This window comes from Lepidochelys olivacea (genome assembly GCF_965140295.1).
Source record: "Lepidochelys olivacea isolate rLepOli2 genome assembly, chromosome: 3".
Taxonomy (NCBI): Eukaryota; Metazoa; Chordata; order Testudines; family Cheloniidae; genus Lepidochelys; species Lepidochelys olivacea.
This window is the reverse complement of record NC_140413.1, coordinates 120059755-120082349: the sequence shown is the minus strand read 5'-3', so window position 1 is coordinate 120082349 and position 22595 is coordinate 120059755. Positions and strand designations below refer to the sequence as shown.

The 22595-nt window shown below is 39.8% G+C and overlaps 1 protein-coding gene across 5 annotated transcripts in view; it reads right to left on the bottom strand.

Annotated features, from left to right (window-relative positions):
* ZDHHC14 (zDHHC palmitoyltransferase 14) overlaps positions 1–19715 on the bottom strand; it is a 145607-nt gene extending 125892 nt beyond the window's left edge. For 2 of the 5 annotated variants that reach the window (XM_084624401.1, XM_084624404.1), the window contains exon 1: positions 17725–19714. In XM_084624401.1, the coding sequence (XP_084480527.1) occupies positions 17725–17975 (251 nt within the window). In that variant the 5' untranslated portion in view covers positions 17976–19714. Of the gene's footprint in view, positions 1–17724 lie in introns of all 5 variants that reach the window. The other 3 variants (XM_084624402.1, XM_084624405.1, XM_084624403.1) reach the window with 3 other exon arrangements.
* Between the last annotated feature and the right edge of the window lie 2880 nt (positions 19716–22595).

The following is a 22595-nucleotide window of genomic DNA, read 5'->3' as shown; positions in this document are numbered from 1 at the left end:
ATGTGTTAACTTCTATTTTCTGCCTTGATATCTCCACCCCAATACAGTCTACTCTTTCAAATCAATTCCATACCATACTGTCAATCTGTTATACACACTTTCTTCACCTGCCTTTAAAAAGCATACTTTTAACTCATTCAAAAAAAAAAAATCTATATATATATATATCAGTGTGTTAATTTGACGTTTTCCATCAGTCACTCTCACTCTAAGGATAATGACATTAGCCTGGTAATACTTGCTTAAATATTCTAAAAGCCCATAAAGGGTAGTATATCATGTCTGATTTTTAGTGCTGAATACGTTAGATCAGGCTGAACTCCCAAACACTTTTTAATGTCATTACTAAGCACCTGCAAATCAGTTTTTTAAAACATATTAAATTGTTGACTGTTTTTAAAGAGCTGAAAATCAAAAACAAAACTCCAATCTCCAGTTGTAATTCCCACATATTCGCCTCATCTCCTGTAGCTCTGTCTACTCTCCTGCTCCTGCCATTCTCCAGAAATGGTTAACATTTTACAATTGATGTGGGGGCAGAATTCAGGTTGGACAGAATGAAAATCGGGTTGGCAGTTTTTAGGATAGCTTTAAAGCAAGTGTGGTAATAGGTTTTTTCCTCATTATTTGTATTATGGTAGCTCCTAGAGGCCCCAATGAGATCAGGGCTGTAAAAACAGTAACATGAGAGTAGTCCTGCCCTCAAAAAGTTTACAATCTAAACAGACAAAACACAAAAAGAGTGGGAGAGGAAACGGACACAGAGGTGAAGTAACTTGTGGAAGGTCACAAGGCTTGGAATGGAAACCAGATTTCCTGAGTCCCAGGCTATCACTCTACCCCTTAGAAAACACTGCTTGTCATCCACATCCTTAACCATCTTTCTTGGTTTCTTCTCTTTATTTGTAGTGCTTACTCCCAGTTCTTTGCAAGGATTAAGTACTCTTTAGACCAGTAGTTCTCAACATATTTACCATTGTGTGCTGCATATGCAGCTCTCTCTGTGTTATGTGGGCCGCTTCCACACAATACTTTTTTATATATACACAAAGGCATGAACCAACACCCATGTTGCAGATCTGCAGATGTCCTGGATTGGTACCTGAGCAACGAACACTGATGATGAAGCCCGGGCTCTTGTGGAATGAGTGGTCACGATGGCCAGAGGCAGAACCTTCGCCTGCTCACAAAAAGCTTGGATGCAGACTGTTATCCAGGACAAGATTCTCTGGTATGACATGGGTAGCCCTCTCATCCTTTTCTGCTTCAGCTACAAAGAGTTTCGTGAACTTGAGGAAGAGCTCAGTTCTCTCAATATAGAAGGTGAGGGCCACCTAACGTCCAATGTATGAAGCTGACATTCCTCAGTGGTCTTGTGAGGTTTTGAAAAGATGACAGGAAGAAAAATGTCCTGGTTGCTATGGAATTGTGACACCACCTCCGGTAGGAAGGCCAGACTGGGGCAGAGCTGGACCTCGTCTTTAAAGAACACCATAAGGGCTTTGATTTGAGAGACCCTTCTGGCCAAGGTGATCACCATTAGGAAGGTTACCTTCCAAGGAAGCAGCATGATGCTAACTCTATTCTCTGAGCTGGGACCAGGGTTGACTTCCGCTGGTTTATCAATAGATCCAGCACATGGAAGGTGGCCCATATTTGTGCTAAAGCTGTGCTACACCTGAGCCTGTTACTGAACTTTGATCAGCCAGTCGTCAAGGTACAGGTAGACTTGCACTCAACGCCTGAGGAAGGCTGCTACCACCATCATACATTTTGTGAAGACCCGTGGGGCTGCTGATAGGCTGAAGGGAAGACTGCTGAACCTCATGAGGAAGGCCAGACAATTGAAGCCATGAACAGCACCTCATGGTGACTACTAACACTATAGTACTGGCCGCTGAGTCAGCCATATCCAGAGTCGCCTGAAGGGAGGTCCTGGCCACAGTCCGGCCCTCCTATAAGATTGCTGTAAATTCCTGCCTCAATTCCTGTAAGACTGAGTCTTTAAATTTGGATAGAGAGTTCCAGAGTACATAGTTGGAGACTGCCCGCCAAATAAACTTTCTATCTGAACAAGTCCAGTCTCTTAGCTTCTTTATTTTTGGGGGGCAGCACTCAACTGCCCCCATCTGTCCTGCTCATTTGCTGCTGACACTACCAAGGATCTGAGAGGAGAGGGGGGTGTGAGTAAAGGTAGTTGTACCCGCTTGCCAGGATTTAGTATGTCTTTGCCTCTTTGAGGTGGAGGGCAGAAAGGTAAGGCCACTCTGGAGGGAGCAGCAACAGCCAGGCTGTCCATCAAGACATTTTCCTTTACTGCATTTAAAATTACCCTTCTGAGCAGGTGCCTTCCTCACCTGCTCTAAAATAAGTTGACACACAGAGAGTGAAATAATCAAATTATTAAGAAAATAATTATACGATAAAGGCAAGCTCAAATCATCTCCCTAGGCTTGGCCATTCCCAGGGTACCTACATCAGGACTGCCCAGCTCACAGCTTAGGCCCTCCCCTCAAGTGAGCTGCCCCCAAATCCATTATATGCAGCAGGAGTAATAACCTACCTGCAAGAATCAGTCAGTAGAATCCACTTAACCCTTTTCCAGCAGGACCACCACCAAACAGGTGGTATTTTCAGTGAAACAGTAGCAGCCTGTTCACTAGGTTACAAACACTGTATTAAAGTTATGTCAGTTTTAATATTCTGACCACAGTAATGTTTCACTTAGCTTGGACAATGAAAACAGATTTGTCAGATTCACTTGCAAAATTCTCATGCTCTAAGACAATGTTGCAAGGTCTGAGTTGAGACATTTTCTATTGATCTTAACTTTGCAAAAGCTTGGTATTTAAACAACCGAAATTTGGGATCAAATTTGACCCGGCAGCGTCTGTTTAAATCATACAAAAAGGGAAAAAACTATGAATTATCTTCCATGGTATTTCAACCTCTTTCATAATTTAAAGACCTGTGAGAGGGAAGTCTTGCTTCTTACACTCATTGCTCCCCATTATTAAACTGACATTTTTTTCCAATAGATACAATAAAATGCTCCTTTAAAATTTTTTTTTAATTTAGATACCATTTTAAGAGAGCAATTACGCTAATGCCTATAAGAAGGTGTCAGACTGACAGCTTCTGAACACAAAACTGAAGTAATCTTTTTCATCCCACAGAATATTAACCATATAGGCAGCTGCACTGCAAACTTGCCAACACTGTCCAACTAACATGTCTCACTGATCTCAAAGGATTAACTCCAATAAAAAACATCTATGCCCATTAAATATTTGACCTTTGCACCACATTAGAATGAATGTGTGTTAAAGCTCATTTTAGAAGCCTAAGACTATTTCAACTTTCAAATACCTGATCAGCAGATGTTGCTTGAATTAATCTACTATGCATAAGACTTAGAAAGTAGTAAACTCATGTTCCCCATCTCATAAATAACAAGAGGATTATTTCCTCATGACACTAACAATCAAGAAAAATAAGAGGTTACGACAATTGTTAAGGAAAAGTTAAGGAAAATATGCTTTTAAGTCTATTCATGGTAAAAAAAAATAAGGTTATTTTCATATGATGTGTAAGACATCTTTGGACTACTGCTTAGAAACTTTAACTATTAGTTAACAAAGTTTTCTGTCATGTACTAATAGAAAAGTGCATGTGTTGGGAAGGGTGTGTTTACTTTTCAATCAAGTTGGAAGCTAGCCCATAACAGTTGTACATTCAGGGATCAAAGTGCATCAGTTGCTATTTTAAGGTCAGACTTTATTTTCTGGTTTTCCCATTCACAGCCAACTTCCTGACCCTGAAAACTCAACCAGGAGTCACAGTCAAGGGAAATGGTAGAATTTATTATGCCCCACCCTAACTCAAGCTTCATATTCCTTCTCCCAAACGCACTACCACCTCCCATCCTACCCCACACACAAACTTTGATTTACTATAGGATTGGGAGAGAGACTCAGGCAGTTTCCCGGATACTTTAATACAAATTGACGTTGAAAAAAATGCATACTGCTGCTAGACCTCAAGAGGAACAAAGAGTCTGTGTGTTAAGGACAAACAATTCTTTGATTTTATTTTGAAGATGAGTGCACACTATGGTCACCAGTCCAGAACTATCTGTTGAGCCACAGAGAGAACCTTTGGAATTTGCCTCTTAAAAAGGGATCAGCCCCAAGTTATTAGACTGAAAGTGACTTCTCAGCCAAAGTGCAGGATTGTGCAATTCCTAATTCATAACTCCTTCCCTTTTCCCTACTCAGCAGGCAATTCCTTATGCTCAAATTAGTTGTAAGTGTCCAATTTACAAAATAATTTTAAAGGTTAATTCTCTAACGTACTGCATATATGGAATTCTCTAGTCTAAAGACACGTCTACAATGCAAAAAGACACCCGATGGCAGTGAGTCTCAGAGCCTGGGTCTACGGATTCGGGCTTGCACTACCGGGCTAAAAATAGTAGCATGGACATTCCTGCTCAGGCTGGAGCCCAGGCTCTAAGACCCAGTGAGAAGTGTGGGGCTTAGAGCATGGGCTCCAGTTAGGGTGACCAGATAGCAAGTGTGAAAAACCGGGACAGGGGGTGGGGGTAATAGGTGCCTATATAAGAGAAAACCCCAAATATCGGGACTGTCCCTATAAAATCTGGACATCTGGTCACCCTTGCTGCAGTCCACATAGAAACACCTACACTGCTATTTCTAGCCCCATAGCCTGAGCCCTGCAAGCCTGACCTGGGCTCCGAGACTTGCTGCCATGGGTTTTGGGTGGTTTTTTTTGCATAGTGTAGATGTACTGGCTCCTGCACTCAAACATTCAGTTTGCTGGCAACAAATACTACCAAGATTCCCCCACCCACTTTTAGCTGAAGTCACAGATCACAGAATCACAGAATATCAGGGTTGGACGGGACCTCAGGAGGTCATCTAGTCCAACCCCCTGCTCAAAGCAGGACCAATCCCCAATTAAATCATCCCAAGATGTACATGATAGTAGTAGAAAAATACCAAAAAGCAAGAGTATATGGGGTACAAGACTGCTGGTAAAAGGCTTTAAAAAAATTTTTTTAACACTTTCAAAACATTCTAGACACCACAGCCCTGCTGACCTATAAGAAGGGAAGAGAGTGGGAAAAGGCAGTAAGAGAAAGGATGAGGGGGAAGGAGAGGCTAAAAATATATTTTATATATATATATATATATATATTTATAAAAGGGCTGGGTGCAGGGGAAATTGACTGACACAGCTGTAGCTGAATAACTCGGCATGTGGAACCTATCCTAGAATAAAGACTTCATTCTAGAATAATCATTTCCAGTCAGATAAATGCAGCTCTGCAGGGTTTAAAAGTAAGTTGGGTTCATTCTTCAGCTGCAAGTGGCCAAATAAACACACTCCTGTCATTATGTGTAACCAGTGTGACACTAGAACTGGAATACATTTTTTAAGAAATGTCAGTTGAGTGTAGACAATAGCTTTCATTGACTTTGGGTGGGGAGGAGGAGGAGAATGTTAGAATTCACTGAGACCAACTGGGAATGGATACACACTTTACACAGTCTATTCCAATCTTTTACATAATATACTTTCATACAATGGATATTTTATGTTCTGGTCTTGACAAGTAACGATAAAAAGTTTACTTGACTGGTTCTACACCCAAAGTTTGCTTAGCCTTGGGGAAAGTTCAAATCAATAGTAAACACAGCCATAAGTTATTCTCCATCACTGTAGTGCAAATTCACAATCCTTCTGTTATCTTCAGAAACCAAAACAAAGCAAATACCCTACCTCTGGTTTATTACAGAGCTGCAGTGGTGATGCTAAACTTATGGAGAAGTCACTGTCATTCTAATTCCCTCTTTTCTTCAAGTGCTTTTAAATCTATGAAATAATTTCACATTAGGAAATTTTTATTCTAATTTCTAATGCCATATTAGAACACTTCTTTTCTAGTTTAGCTCCATCTACTGTAGGGCTTTTGCAGGCATAGTTATGCCGTTAAAAAAATTCAGACCCCTTAATCACCATGACTATGCCAGTAACAATTCTTAAATGGAGACCTGCCTTCAATAATCTTTTCTTCCCCGAATGTACTGCCATGTCAGCAATTGAATGTTAGAAATCAATCACCACCACACATATTTAAGGATTTAGCAATTCTTCTTAGCAATTCGCATTTCATAAGTTATCTATCTTCATTTTTTAAAAAACATTTACCTGAACTGCATCTGTTGCTTAAATAAAATGTAAGCAATGGAATCATTTTGTTTGCTTGAAAAAAGCAGACTGTACTATTGATCAAGAGGACTAATGATGTTTAATGTGTATTCAAAACTCCTAAACAGCAATGAACAATTTTTCAACTGACTAACTTGCTAAAATGGTAGTGTAGCTCCAAGTAGATGTGTTCCTCACTCTTGAATGGCTAAAAGAATTAGCTCATCTACTATGTTTTAAATTCATTACAAAAAATACACTTATGCAATATTTTGCTTAAGAATTTAAACCACACAATTCACAAGTTGCAGCTGTTGTGAAAAATCAACTTTTCTACAGCCAAACTTTTCTGAGTTTAAATTCCCAGTGTTGCATTAGAGTTGTACTTTGTATCAAGCTTTTTTTTTTTTTAATTAAAAAAGAATGACTGCATACAGCAAATATACTAACAGCACTTACTGCAATGTGAGATTTAAATTGGGGAGAAAGTAAAACAAAAAAGCAGCTGTGATCTCATTAGTTAAGCTCATTATGCAAGATCTCATTAGCTACCGTGACACAATAATGTGCATCAACATTACAGTCACTAATCAAAAAGAAAAGGAGCGGGGACATGGAAGCTAAATCACTGTTATATTACAGCAAACCAATCTCATAATTAAAACTTCAGAAAATAATTCAGTAAGTATTGTAATTCCACAGTTTTCCAAAGCTATGGGGCTGATTTTAAGAAATGCTTAGTACTATGGTGACCAGACAACAAGTGTGAAAAATCAGGACAGGGGCTGCGGGGTAATAGGTGCCTATATAAGACAAAGCCCTGAACACGAGGACTGTCCTATAAAATCGGAACATCTGGTCATCCTACTTAGTACCCACAGACCACCAATGGGAGTTTCACGTGGTTCAAAAAATTTTAGAATTAGGCCAAAGGCTAAATTAGAGAGGCAGTAACCTATACCCAAGTTAAAAAAATTGCAACCAGCTTAAGGTACAAAGCCTGGTTTTAGCTTCCTCCCACAACTTTGCCTTGTAAAAGGGTTTGGTCTAAAAAGCTGTGCATTTACTTTGAAGACAGAGCGTTGGTGCAAAATGAAGAAAAAAAGTGTGCCAAACATTTGAGTTTCACATCATTAAAAGATATCTAGTGCAAAAATTCAAAACAAGGTAAGCTTGGGTGGGGGCGGGGGGAGGGTTGCAATTATGCAGAATTGTTAGTAACTTTTGTTAAGGTTAATTATGAGCCTCATCCTGGCTCCCATGAGCGTTAATAGGACTTTTGCTACCAACTTCGGTGACAGAACATTGTGCACAAGCATCTTTTTATTTTCTGGATGCAACTCAGAAAGATTATAAATATTTCTATAGCTGCCAACTAATAGTGTTTCTTTAAAGTAAGAGTTTTATCAGATCAAAAATCAAACACTTCCATACCTGTTACACTAAAACGACCTTAGGTTATTACCCTTTAAAAAAAATCTAACATTTTTCCATCACTGCTTTGCATGTCACTCGGCTTGGACAATTGCAATAGATTTTCAGTTTAATTTTTGTTTATAGTCAACTTCAGCTTTATACAATAGTTGAAGTTTCAATGTTTGGATTGCAAGTATTCAAATCTAAACAATAACTTTTCATGGGAAGTTTCCAAACATTAGTATTATGTTTTGCAAGTTTTTATTTTGTTTTATAAATACATGACCCAAATGAGAGGCCTAAACCACTATATATATATATATATATATATATATATTTATTTTTAGGGCAGACGAGTAGTTACATTCAATTACCTGATGTGCCCAATTAAAAGCTCAACTTCTTTCTGCTGTTTCTAGTAGAGCTAGAAATTCACTTTTTTAAAACTACGTCAACACAACTCAGGAATAAGGTTATGTGGAGTACAAAGCATCATTTTTGTCTAGGTCCTATGTAAACTAATTTCCTTCTCCTTTCATAGTGAAGTAGATTTAAAACAAAAAAACCCCCAAGCACGCTTAATGATAAAGAAACTATTTATATGAAGAATGAAAACCTCAAATCTGATGAATTAAGAACGCCATTTCACTAGGCAGAAACGTCAAAGTATTACAGAGACAATAATCTTAAAGTTTTGGATTTGAAGGTGCACAAAACCACTACCGAAAGACTATCCAGAGTTAGACATAAAATTTTTGCAAGGGATATTAAACCTCAAGCTTCAGGGCTCAAGACAATCTCTACATTACCACAGATCAGGATGGGACCTGATGTGGGAGACAGATTATCCCACATATGCCTACTTGTAGGGTTCTTACTCTTTCCTCTGAAGCTTCTGTTTCTGACAGCAGCCAGCATTGGGATACTGGACTAGATGGACTCAGGTCTGACCCAATATGGCAATTCTCATGTTTTCCAGTAATAGAATTATTAGAAAAGTGAGTTACTATACTATAGTAGACATTTTGAATGCTGCATATAGTTTTGGAGAACCAGTGGTTTCACATGGAGATTTTATTGTCTGGGACTTAATTTTTAATAAAGTTAATCTTATGCAAAAAAAAAAAAAAAAAAAAACCAAACAACAACAAAAACTTGGTAATTTATTTAGGCAATAAGAAGTTTCATTTATTCCCTGAAATCATAAGAATGATCCAAAAAAATGCAGTTGTACATTTCTCTCTCTAGCATTGGTGTGGAAGTGCCAAAGGTTACTTATGCAGCAGAGAAAACTGAGTTCTGGTGGTCTCCAGTTAACTATTTCAGACAAACATTTGGTTGGAATAATTCAGTCTCTTCACCAGTAAGGAGACATTTTTCATGACAAAAGCCATCTAGATTCCCATTAAAATGGACAGATATAGAACGAAGACCAGAAAAAGAGAGGGATGGCTCTAGGCAAAAGAGACTTCCAAGTACATTTTCACATTTTACTCTGAAGATTTTTGTACACAAGTTGCCCAAGGCCACACTGATATCTCTCGCAAGGTTCTTAAATAGGTGCCCATCACCATAGTATCTGATGATGTCATCATGCATCAACTCCCAGAAATACAGAGCTAGGATTTTTTCCCCTAAAGAATATTTTAAAAAAATCCTTATAACCATTATATTAAAGTTGGAGAGGAGGAGGCTGAACAGAACAGAAATGCAGTTATAGGAGGGAAAACAGAAACAGAGGCTAAAGCTAGGAGGATGATTTAAATATGCACCCCTCCAACTAACAACCTATTTACTCTTTTACACTAATTTGAGGACTACCATATAAATGGAGCCCATTTTAACAAATGTTACAATGAGAACTGTTCAATATTCCCAATTTTATAGAAATTGAGTTAAAAGCAAACCTGGGTCTCATCTTCTTCCTCCTGTTTTCCCCAGAACCATCAGAACAAAAAAAGTTCCCATTTAGCCCATGATAATCTCTAGGGTGCATGCTTGCAGAAATGAAGGGAACAAATTTATTCATTTACCTACTCTCTCATAATCAAGGAAAGTCCCCCAAAAAGAAAACTTACACTAAGTATACTTAGTGCCTCAAAAATATACAGAACTCATTGATAGTTATCATTTTTCAACTTGGGTAATTTGAAGTGGGGATGGTGAAGAAGATGAAGACATTGTTAGGTATGTCAGTAGATGGGCATCATCCACAAGGAAAATATCTAATACTTGTTGCAATCTGACATAGTCTAAGTACAGAAAGTGTAGTTCAGAAAGTTTTTTTTTGTTTTGCTTTTTAAATAAAGCCCAGGAATAAGTTCTCTCTGACATGGATGCTTTAAGGATAATTTAGAGAAGTGAATTCCACCACAGGCAGGGATATTACTTTTACTCTACCTTCAATTTGATGGAAGAATTTTAACAAGGAGTTCTGAGCTCCCCTCCAGTACATCATAGCATTTGATTATGTTGCTATGCATTACTAATGCAGTGTTGGAATTTCTAGTTATACAGGGGGTATTTCCATGACATTAATTTAACTATTAATTCCTTTATTAAAACCATTTGGCCTTTGGAATTTATACAATTGCTCTAAAAATGCCTAAGTAATTAGCAATGTACTACATCCAACAGTAACAAAACATTTATAACCATATGATCAAGATACTTACAAACACGCTAAACCCAGGGGTGCTTAGAACCATATTGGTCAGCTCCAAGGTGGTCAGGCAGGTATTAGCAACGAATGTTTGAAGAGTTTACTTTTTTATATCCTTTAACAAACAAGTGATGTCACTGCCAATTACCAACTTCAGCTAAAAACCAAATTTGAGACAATTCACCCTTATTTCCTGTCTTAATCCAGATAAGATTTACAATTTACTTCCTTCCCAAGGCCTTTCCTCCCCGTCTCCTCACCCCGCCTTGCTTACCAGCAGAACAGTGGGAAGGATTGCACTTGTTTCTTTTAAGCCAGTTTGTCTTTTTACTATAGCACTTCATTTTATTAGTTATTTTTGAACTATCCTTCCCCACACTACAAATAATAATATTAATTATTATTCTCACTACCTTCTTTTATTTGCTGACTGGGGCCTTTTCCTTACTAGCCACAAGCCATAAAGCAAATATATTGTTATCCTAAGCTAATTCTTTTACGTTCATAATTACCCCTACAAGCAGCTACTACATTTCACATGTGTCAGTGAAGTAATTCCTTCAATTTGTGTATCCTAATGCTTACTCTAAAATACCTCTTGGTACCTTCAGGATGAGAAATGCTACATGCAGTATGTTACCACCAGTCTTAACAGTTAAACTCACCACAGGTAACGTTTGCTACTAAATAAGATGTGATTTAGTGATCTCCACACAGTCATTAATACTAAGATTGATGTAATTGATAATATTACTGCTGCACCATTGCTCCTCTGGGATTCTTCGTATTTCAGTCAGTGGGAGTTCCAGTTAACAGTTCAGAACTATGAAATGTATCCCTGAAAGAATTATAATATTATATTAGCCTCATCAGGTTGTTGGAATATTCCATACAGGGATAAATATATATATTTTAAACACTTATTTGACATCTTTTCTAACACTTCATTTTTGACCACATTGTCACTTTAATATCTTTAGATCATGTATTAGAAGAAGACAAGAAGCAGTTATTTAAATTCCAGGAAAGGAGAGAATGCATGTTGCTGACACAATAGGTCAGTCAAAGTAGCCTGTACAGTATGATACCCTTCCAACAAAGTAATCATTTAGGTTTATTCTACGCTTTGATGTGTTTTCCATCTTCAATTAAATAAATGTATGTATAATAGAGGTAGTTTTATCATCAATTTGTGCTTTGAAGCTTACGTTATTGCTATTTAGATCAATTAAACTTTCATTTTTATGCATTTTTCAGTGCACCTCTCCGATATAAATTCCAGATTTTTTAAAATCACAATACTAGAAGTGTGCTAAAACACCAATAAAAAGAGAAAGGCACAGATTTGTAAAGGTAGTTAGGCATTGCTTTGCTCAGTGACACAAGGCCTACGTGACTTAAGCTCCTAAATCTCATTTTCAAAAGCAATTTAGGAGCCTAAGAGACAAGATGGGTTAGGTAATACCTTTTATTTGACCAACTGAAGTTGGTGAGACACACAAAATTTCAAGCTACACAGAGCTTTTAAGAAGACATGAAGAGCTTAAGTTATTTCTGAAAATGAAACTTAGGCCCTGCAACACCAAAAAAATCTGAACTAAACGTCTGCACCAACCAACTTAGTCTAGTTTAATATTTTGTCCTATATTACAGCTAGTATGCTAATTTATCTAATCAAATAGGCACGAAAATACTACATTTTTGTGCATGGATTGCCTGGAAATGAAAAATGTAAGCAAGTTACGCATTTTAAAAAAAAATAAAGAGAAGGCTAAAGTTATCTGATAATACAACATCAATTCACTGATTGCTACACTATCTCCCTGATTAGCATAAAACATCATTTTTAAAGCAATGGTTGATTACACAGTGAAATCACGTAGCTTGCTAATACGAGTGTTGATTCGTCAAGGTTTTGCTGCAGTGAGTGGCAAAGTCATATCATTTCAGTATAGTGTGTTTACTACTACTTTCACTGTACAATCTCTAAATTCTATACAAAAAGGTATAAATCAGGAAAAGTTCTCTAGTAACAGTGGTACTCAAAGTAAGAAGGCACAGAACAGGTCACCAACTGTTACTATACCAATTAGAAGGTAAAGGGCTTGTCAACACATACAAGTTGCATCCACTTAAGTGAAAATTTGTGTTTTATATCAAACTAGTTAAACCAGTACAACCCATGTGGACACACTAAATCAATTTATAACTGTTTTCCAAATTGAAGTGTACCCACAATGACATAGGAACTGGTTTAATTAGATTGATACAAACACTATATTTTAGTTCAAAAAATGTAATTTGAGCACGTTTAGACAAGGCTTAACATGCACATAAGTTTAAAACAAAGACGCTATTTTCTAATGTGATGGAGGTTGAATTGCATATCTTACTCTCCTGTGATTGAACAAGTGCATGTACAAAGTAGATAGGTTTATTCTTCCCTGGATGTGTACATGTAATTAATTCAAGCCAAAAGGTGTTAAACTGCACTAATAAGTTGCAATGATACACCAATTTAGTTAGAGATGTGCAACCCCTTTTACTGCATCGGCAAGGCAGCATAGGAAAATTTGCACTAATATTGCTCAGGTTATATCTATTCTGAGATTACGATACTTCATTTTCCATGATTGTCAAGCCAATACCTTTTCATGAGCACTGATTAATTTTAGAAATACATATAGATGTAGTAGAGCAAAGGAAAAAATAAAGCGTGCGAAGTCCATTTATCAGACAGAATGAATGAGCATAGGAAAGGCTGCAGGATCAGGAACCAATCGCTTGAATCAATACCTGTGTAAGGTTTTACAGAGAAATAAAAAGAACAAGCGATTCTGGGTGCCACCTTGCCACTTGAAGATATTGAGCACCATCTTCTGAAAACCAGACACCTTTAAAGTGTCAAGCTGGGCATCCAAAATCACTTTTGAAAGTCTGGGCCAACATTCTTTGGGCCCCAAAGAATTTACAAACTAGGGCCCCAATCTTGAAAACTGCTGCATGCAAGCAAATCCTTCAACCTGCATGAATCTCCTGAAAACAATAGGAATTTGCATGGACACAAACATCCATTTGCACAGAACCACTTCCAGGATTGGGACCCAAGGTTGCGTGCAGTATCATGTTATATCCAAACAGAAGCGCAGGGAAAAGGCAGCTTACAAGAAGATGACCACATGTCTACCTCAGTTTGTTATGTGTGCTCCTTGAGGTTTTTTAGTTTGTGGTTTTCTAAGTATTTTAGTTGCTTAAAAACTAAATCTGTTTATAATTTTTGTATATGCATATTTGGGCCTATTGAAGAGAGGAAAGTGAAATGAGAGAAAGAAGAGATGTCATAGGAGCAAATCGGAGATGGAAGCGAATAGGAGATGAAAACAGGATGCAAGGGCAAATGAGGGAGGGAAAAGCATGACAAGGGAAGCAGGTCAGAAAGATAGTTGGACAGCAATGATAGCAAACCATAACAGTCCAAATGAAAAAAATTGATTGTTTGAGAGAATGACAGAAAAATCTATTGCTCTTTTGGAAAGGGAGCAAAAGCGAATCAATGAGGAAGAAAGCCTGTTCCAGATAATGGGGGTAGTATGTACAAAATGAGGAGGAGAGAAAAAGAAATCGGGTACTATAGCACATGAAAAGGAATGTAGGAAGTCAAGGGAATGAGGGACAAACATCCACGTTAAGGTCATATAGGTTCCCAGGAATAAGCTACCAAAAACAACAAAAAACCTCTTCCCCCGTTTCCCTTCAACTTGGGTACAGAAGTTGAACAATTTAAACAATTAGCCCCAATCTTTCAGGTCAAGAGCAAAGTTATCTTCCTTCTTCTGTAGCAAAAAGAAAAAGCAATTTGAAGACTGGCAAGTAATGGTTCCCTTCCTATACTTTGTTCAGATGTATGTACCCAACTCTGTATACAATTCCTATTAACACTAATAGAATTCATGCACACAGAAGGGATAATATAAATCCTGTTCCTAAACTGCTATATTTCTATCGACATAATCTGTTTGTATACACAATCTAAAATTATTGGTGTCTTTGGGAAACTGATTTGGTTAAAGTTACTGTTAGTTTGTGCTCTTAATTAATGCTGTTCTCAAGTAACATAAACAAGTATTTCTTAAAAGGAAAGGATAATCACTTGCAGCAAGTTCAAGCGAGAAAAACTTACCCTCAATTTAGAAACTATTCCAAAACACTTTTCAATAGGGAATCACTTTCTAAAATATCTTCCTCTTTGTATAGCCCAAATAAACCCACAAATATACCGAGCAATTAGCTACACAAGCCAATATTAAATGATGCTTTAGATGGTGACTTGACAATTCCACTGCATGCATTTTTCTGCATAAAAACAAAATCTGCCACACAACAGTGACATTATTAGGGAGAACATTTTTGCTGCTCTCCTCTTGAAGCAAGTAGTTTTTTAAATTCATTGAACTAAATTTTGTTGACAATTTGTTAAGCATTCAGTTTAAAGGGGAAGAGTGCAAGAATTACTCAGAAACAGTATGTGCACACACAGATATGCTATGCAGCCACAAAAGTCACAAAGCTATTTCCTAGTTTCAAAATGTCCAGTAGCATTAGCACTTAAATAACAACTAGATGAAGTTTAGATAATTTTAAATTTAATCTTCAGTGCAGTTTACATACAGTAACACTAACATAGCACCCACACTCAGAGATACAATTTAAATAACTTTACTGGACTTCTAATATAAATTCAGGATAGTGATGAAAAGCTAACAGCTGTTCCTAACTTAACTGTTTTCAATTGTGCAACCAAGCAGAATATTTCAACACAAAATGTTTCCTTGGAAGGTCGAATTTAAGTGAAAGTTACAACTTCCTGTCAAGCCATTATCTGTAATTTACTTTAAAATATTTCAATTTAAAATGTAACAACTTGTACCCTGAACTTCCAAGCTTCTTTCTGTGGTACCAGTATGTTCATGCAAGTCCTACTGAAGTCGATGGGTATGTCTACACTTCACACTAAGCCCGAGCTCTGACTCGGGTTTGAGCCCATATCCCCCCTTCCATCCACACACAAATCAGCCTGACTCAGGTCAGCAAGTACTCAGGACCCAGGTCCTAGGACCCTGGTAGGAGGATGGGTCAAACTCTGTCATTTTGCACTGTGGACACAGCTCAAGCCATTGACCTGAGTCCAAAAGGTCTGAGTATGGACATATCAGTATGGCTGTGAGACCCAGGACCAGCAACGGCGAGCCCAGGTTTACAATATAGTGTGGACACCCAAGCACAGGCTTAGAAAAAACAAGTCCACAAGCCAAGTCCTACTGACCCAGGTTCACAAGGCAGCATAGACATACTCAGTGAGGCTCCACAAAGACTCAAGAATCTGCCCATATGGGCCTAACTGGGTACATCTATACTGCCAAAAAAAAAAAAAAAAAACCCCACACACAACACTCCACACACCACAACAGCAAGTCTCAGAGCTCGGGTCAACTACCACACTCACATTAGGGGGCTAAAAACATCAGCATAGACATTCTCACTCAAGCCAGAGCCTGGGCTCTGGGGCTCTCCACCCTCACCGGATATCAAAGCCTGGGCTCCAGCCCAACCGGGAATGTCTATTCTTAGCCTTGTGGTGCAAGCCCTGTGAGCCTGCCGCAGTTGACCCAGGCTCCAAGACTCACTGCCAGGGCTTTTTTCCCTTGCAGTCCAGATGTATCCACTGACACCTTCAACAAAGTCAGTTACTAATCAAACGTACTGAAAGGAAACATTCATAATATCTGCTTAAAACTAGAAGAGGAAACATATGTAATAAATATAATTGGTGGACAGATTACCATCATTGACCATGTTAGCTCAAATAGTCACTGAGGTTCAACAAGTTTCACAGAGTCTACAGTAAGATTTACAGTAAGCAGTTCCCTCTGGAAAGTAATATCTTCAATGTATTCCAGGTGACATATTTAAAAACAAACAAAAGCTTTTAGAGTTCAGTACATATAAGTTCAGCAGGTAATCAGAACGTATCTTCCTAAATACTACCAATAAATTAGGATTTCTGCATTTAGCTGGTCCAATCCAGAGACTATTAATACCACTACTTAGCTTCCTGAAGATGGTAAGCATCAATATGCACTGTATGACTGGACTACTTTACAAGCTTCAGAATATGATTTTTAGAAATAACAGCTAAGTTTACATAAAAAGAAATGGTTCTTATGGAGCTAGAAGGCCAGAAGCTTGTGCCTGTTTCTGGAAGAGATTTGTTACCACAGACCAAAAATTCATGTACACACAGTTTTTGCACCAGTACTGGTTTGAAACCAATACAACTAAGCAGCACAACCCCCAGGTGTGTAGTTAAATCAGTATAACTTATAATGATGTAGCATTTTCCCAGACATGTAGAAAAATAAGTTATACTGATATAACTGTGTTCACTTTAAAGGGGTTATACTGACTTAATTATTCCAGTAAAAAGAGAATCACATCCCTAATTGAAATAGGGAAATTGGTATAAAAACTGCGTGTAGACCAGGCCCAAGTGTGCAATTCTCCACTGTCCTGCATCTTGTACAGTCCATTTCACCATTGCAAACAGTGGAAAATTTAGTACCTTCTGATCTGATAATATTTTACACTTTGCCCTGCATATAGCTAGGCATTATCATTGCAATGGAGAATTAGTCTCTAAAAACTGATGTTAAAGCAGTTTACAAAAATCTTAGTAAAACAAGATATCATAAACCAGAGATGGAGCTCCCTCAGACACTGATACAGAACAAGAAGAAAATGTACCCAGCTAGATGGTGATAGAATACTGAACAACATCTGAAATTGTCACTGAAACATTGGTGGCTCTACAGGCACAAACATCATTTGGACCTTTTAAACACAGAGGACAGATAGTCTAACAGTTATTACAGCTAACTTCATAAGAGTTTAAAAAAAAGTAATCCTAAATAGTCCAGTGAAAAGGAAGGTTACCTTTCAGTGCTCAACTATGAGAAAGTGGATGGCATTTTTGCATCTGTCAATTCTCATTCTTGAGAAACTGATAGACAAGCACCTACATCAGCGCCTCCACATCCTAACTCCTGCTATTATGCATTCTTATTACTATATACAGAAACACCAGAATAATTACATTTTGAAAGCAACTACAGTACAACATTGATTATCTAACCCCAAGAACCAAGAACCTTCTTTAACTAAAACAGGGTTGTGTCACTTGATGTCTAGCACATTGAATTTCCTCTCAATTATACAAACCTGTATCATCTCAATTCATTCAAATGTCCTCAATGACACCCGAATGAATTCAACTGCACTGTATCTAGTTTTCTTCCAGGAAATTTAATACATGCAGTAAGACAGTAGGAGGGAACGAAAGCTTTATTGTCACTTACTCAAATGCAAAGAAGAGTCCACTGGTGACCAAGATGAGAACCAGAGTCAGGTAGAAGACTCCAGTCTGCCGGGCCATCATGATCCTTCCGTTGCAAAAGAATTTGTTTCTTCCAGGGAAAACCTCCCATTTTCTCTTGGGAGCTGCTTTCTTTTTCTTATGGGGAGACTCCATGGGAGATGAAGAGCTGTGTGTGCTGATCTGACTGTACTCACAGTCTTTCATGGGCCCACTACCACCTCCAGGAGTCATCAAGGGAGTGTAATGAGGGAAACACCCCCAAAACAAAGATATTCTTCTGACCAAGATAATCCTCCCCACTAGCCCCAATTTTTTTTTTTTAAAAAAGGCAAGTTTGTTACCAGAACAGTGGTAAATGTATCACGCAAGCCCGATTAACTCTTGAGAAACCAAAGCTGTCATACTAGAAATGCCTGGGAGGTATTCCTTCCCACCCCACCAAAATTACGAACTCATTTAAAATAGTCTTTTATGGTTATAAGAGCAATTTGTCACAAAACAGGAACCAGAAAAAAATTACAAAACAGATTGGTTGACCACAAAACTTAAAAAGTGTTCATCTTTAATGGAGTGGTTGTTCTTTTCTCAAAAGAGCACACCCTCAGATTTATCTGGGGATCAACATTTTAGGTAAAAAGAGGTTCAGCAGTTGAGTCTCTCCCATTCAGAGATATTTGTTATAATACTCCTCCAGACAGCAGGTTTTACCACGAAAAGAAAAATGTATATTCCAAAGAGAAAATCATCCCCACCCCCTCAAAGAGACACCACACAAGGCAAGCACAAACAAACCCAGCTGCAACTCCAGCTTTGGAGAAACACACTGTAGAGGGATTTCTTCCTCCTAATCCAATGCAAAGTGGCTGCTTTGCTGCTGTTTCTTCTTGTTCGTCTGGGGAGGTGAATTTTGATCGTTGCTCTGAGGAAGTGAACGTTTATTTTCTATTTTCTCCCTCCATAAAACTAAAAAATGTTCGAGCAGGGAGGAAGCAGAGTCAAGTCAGTGCCTATCCTTGGCAGAAATGGACACCCTTGGAGCCAGTCCTCATCCTTTTCATACACATATAAAAAGAGAAGTTCCTCCTCCTCCTCCTCCTCCTCCTCACCCCTGTCTTTTGGGCAGTGGGCGGTGTCAGCGTCTGGAGGTGTGTGGGTGGCTGTTTTCAAACCCAAGTTCTTCTAGACAACAGGTCCCCACCGCTTGCTCACGCCGCTGCTCCGGATCAATCCCGCATGGCAGCCGGTTTTCTGCCACCCCCCGAAAAGAGGACTCACTGCGTGTAGCATGTGTCTCTCCGCCCAGGACTCTGCCTCCCCATCGTCTTCTCCACACAGAGCGTCACCTCCCTGCCACCTTCTCCCACCGCCTCCGAGGCGGACACGGCTCAGTCAGACGCTGTGGGGACACGGGCTCCTTCCCGCAGGGCAGAGGGGCTGGCGGGTCCCACCCCGCATCCTGACACCTCCGCGCCCAGAGGCGGGCTCGGGCTCACACCGCCCAGCGAACGACGCCCCGCCGCTGCCGCGGCTCGTTGCCAAGCCCAGGTGCGAGGAGCCCTGCGGCACAGCGCAGCGCGGGGACCGCTCCCCTTCCCTTCCTCCGGCTCTGCCCTTAGCCGGGCTTGGCCCCAGCAGCCAGACCAAGCAGCAGCAGCAGCCACCTCTTCATCTTCGGCGGCGGCGGGGGTCACAACGGCTGCCGGTGCCCAGGGGGCACCAAACCCCTCCCCAGGCGCTCGCCCGGCCCCCGCTGCTGCCCTCGAGCCGGGGCTGGGCTCGGCCAGGTACTCGCTCCTCGCCCGGCAGCTGCTGCAGGTCCCGCCCCCGTTCTCCCGCCGGCTCCGTCTGCGGCCCCCGGAGCACTCCCTCGCACCGACGCCCGGCAGCCCGCAGCGTCTCCAGCCAGCCCCAGGCAGCAGCTGCCGGCTGCCAGCCGCAGGGGCCAATCCGCTGCCGAGAGCCGAGAGAGGAAGGGACCCGCCGCCAATGCCTGGTCTGAGCTGAAGGGAAGGGCCCCGGACCGCTGGGAACTGTAGTCCCGCTCCCGCTCCCGCCCCCACCCCTCCGCGCAGCACGACACAGGGAGGGAAGCGGGGGCGGAGAAGGCAGGACTACAACTCCCAGCATGCCGTGCTGCTCGCCTCTGGCGAGTCTGAGTGAGCCGCTGTGTGGGCTGAGGTGGGGGGAACACAATGACCTCTCCTGATTTGTAACTTGTAAAACAATAAAAGTCTTCTAACCTGAGCCTTGATGGGATCTTCCCACCCAGCCACGCCTTGTGTCCCGTCTCTAATCACCAGTCACATTCTGTTTCCAGTCTGAACTCTGCCCCTCTTCCTGGTTCCCTCCGCCTCCTCCATTTACTTGGCCTGTTGCTATTGCTATTATTTAATCTTTGTATTAGGATAACGCACAGAGAACCCAACTACAGTTGAAGACCCATTGTGCTAGGCACTATACACGCAAGTAAAAACAGCTATTAACTCTATCCTCTTTCCTTGCACTTTCTCACCTTAGGCATTAGTTACTCCCTATCCTTGGAAGAAACACTGACCAGTGCCCAAAACCCTCAAGCTATGGCTAAAGAAGGAGACAGAAGATGCTGTTCCCTATGTTCTTCCTCTCCACAAATGTTGTTTCCCAGCTGTCACTAAGCACTGTGGCTTGCTGGCATTCCTTGTTAGGCTGGCAGTAAGAGTTTACTCAGCTAATTTGACCATTATAAAGGACCACATAATCCCTTTACATTGGCCTGTCTTCACTAGGCACTGAAACCGCCCACTGCCCAAAAGCAAGTTGGACCCTAAATGAATAGGGCTTCCAAAAAACCTGATCATCTCACCATCTTCATGCATTAACCAGCATGACTGTGGTGTGCAAGACATTTCTTTTGCAAACTTGACGACATCCCTCATCAGCACATAGTAATCGCAGCAGTAACATCATCATCCCCCGCATCTGCCTCAGTTGTCAATGCTCTGCATGTTACTTTGCAACTCCAGACATAGCTGCATTATTATTGTTCTAAACCTCCATCAAGAACTGCCAGTACTTCTCTTACTTTCTCCCTTATCTCAGCATAAGCATATGCAAGCATACACATGGAGGCAACATTTCTTGTGTTGTACTGACAGGCATTTTTATTCTTCATCAGGCCTTTATTAGCGCACTGCTGGAGAGTTGTCTTGACTGCTTTGATAACGTTAATGATCGTATTGTGTGTAACTGCATGTAATCTCTTTGGAAAGTTGTATAATATCACAGGCACAATGGAAAGAACAGCTAATGTATGTACAGATTTCATTGTTAGCTATATCTCTGCATGCAGGGCTCGGAAATAGCTAGTACGTGCCCATACACCATACTGGTGCCTCTCTCAAGCTGCTGTCTTATTCTACAGAATCTCAGCTTTCTTTTTTTTTTTCTTAAATGACCTCTTAAACTGTTATGGTTGTGAAGAAAATATCAAACACATAAAACAAGTGTAACTACCTAAGAGCCACCCAAGTATGCAGAGAGTCTGTAACAATAGCCCATTTATCTCAGTGAGGTGTTAATTCAGATGCCCAGCTAAGATCATTTAAGATGTCAACATTGTGCAGATCTGTGATCATCCCTCTCCTTTCTTACGTGAGGAATAAAATAATAATCTACTACAAGTGATGTATCACTTTGGATTCACAAGTGTGTGGTATTTCAAGATACTACTACTTATGTTTTTAACTCAGTTGAAAAGGAACTTATCCCAAGTTGCCTTGCAGAGCCTATGGGCCTATTCAAGCCCTGCTAAGGAGAGGAACCAAGTTCGAGGAGCCAAGTTCAAGAGCTCAGAGAACACACACACACTCAGTGGAGTTAGAGAACACACACAATCATATTTAAACAACAGCAAAATACACTGTGTGCAATGTCTCATTTTGATCATTTCAGTTGATGGAGCTTATTTTGTGGGTGGAGCTTGAAAGAGTGCTACCAACTTTCTTTTTCCAATCTAATCTATGTGCATGCCACTCTTCACACTGTAATATCCTTTTGCAAACACTGTAGGACCTGTCTAAATTCTACTCAAAAAGTTTACCTTCAATCTAGCATTTGAGAATTCTCCTCAAAAAGTGATTTGTACAGTTCATATTCCAGATAACTTAACATTTTTGGAAGCATTTGTCTTTTTTTTTTGACACTGTTAATTAAAATTGGTGCAAAGCATTGTATTGATTAAACCTCAAATATTAATAATTAAATTAACCAGAGCAGATAGGAAGGACCTATTCTTTTTTTATAGAACATTGCATGTTCATGTGTTACAATACTTTTTTAAAATTTCTCTCTCACTTTTCACACAGGTTGATGCCATGTGACAGGTAAGCCGGTAGCACAGACACATTACTTAGTTTACAAAAATTGTACTATTGGAAAAATACTAGTGTCACTGGCGATGACTATATATTACCCCATCCGGAGTGCAGAGGTATCACAAAGTCAGATCTTTGAAACAAAGGGGAAACTAATTTCCCTAGGTGACAAGTCTCCTCACCTATAAATATTTACCTATTATCACATCTCAACACTTTCAAATTACCTGAGTATATGTTTCATATATACCAACCAGACTATATAGGTGGGTAAACACTAGTTGACAAGTTGTGCCCCATGGACCCAAGGTGTTACTTGTATACCTCACACAGTGTGTTGCAGGACAACTATTTTTTCATTCCAATCAACACACCAGAAGTTATGGGTTAAGCACAGAATTTAAAGGCTTATTGGAATTGGAAGAGAGGAGGAAGAGGGGCTAGGACCATTGCCTATATTCTCACATTACTCAGGCACATTATCCAATTTCTTTTAACT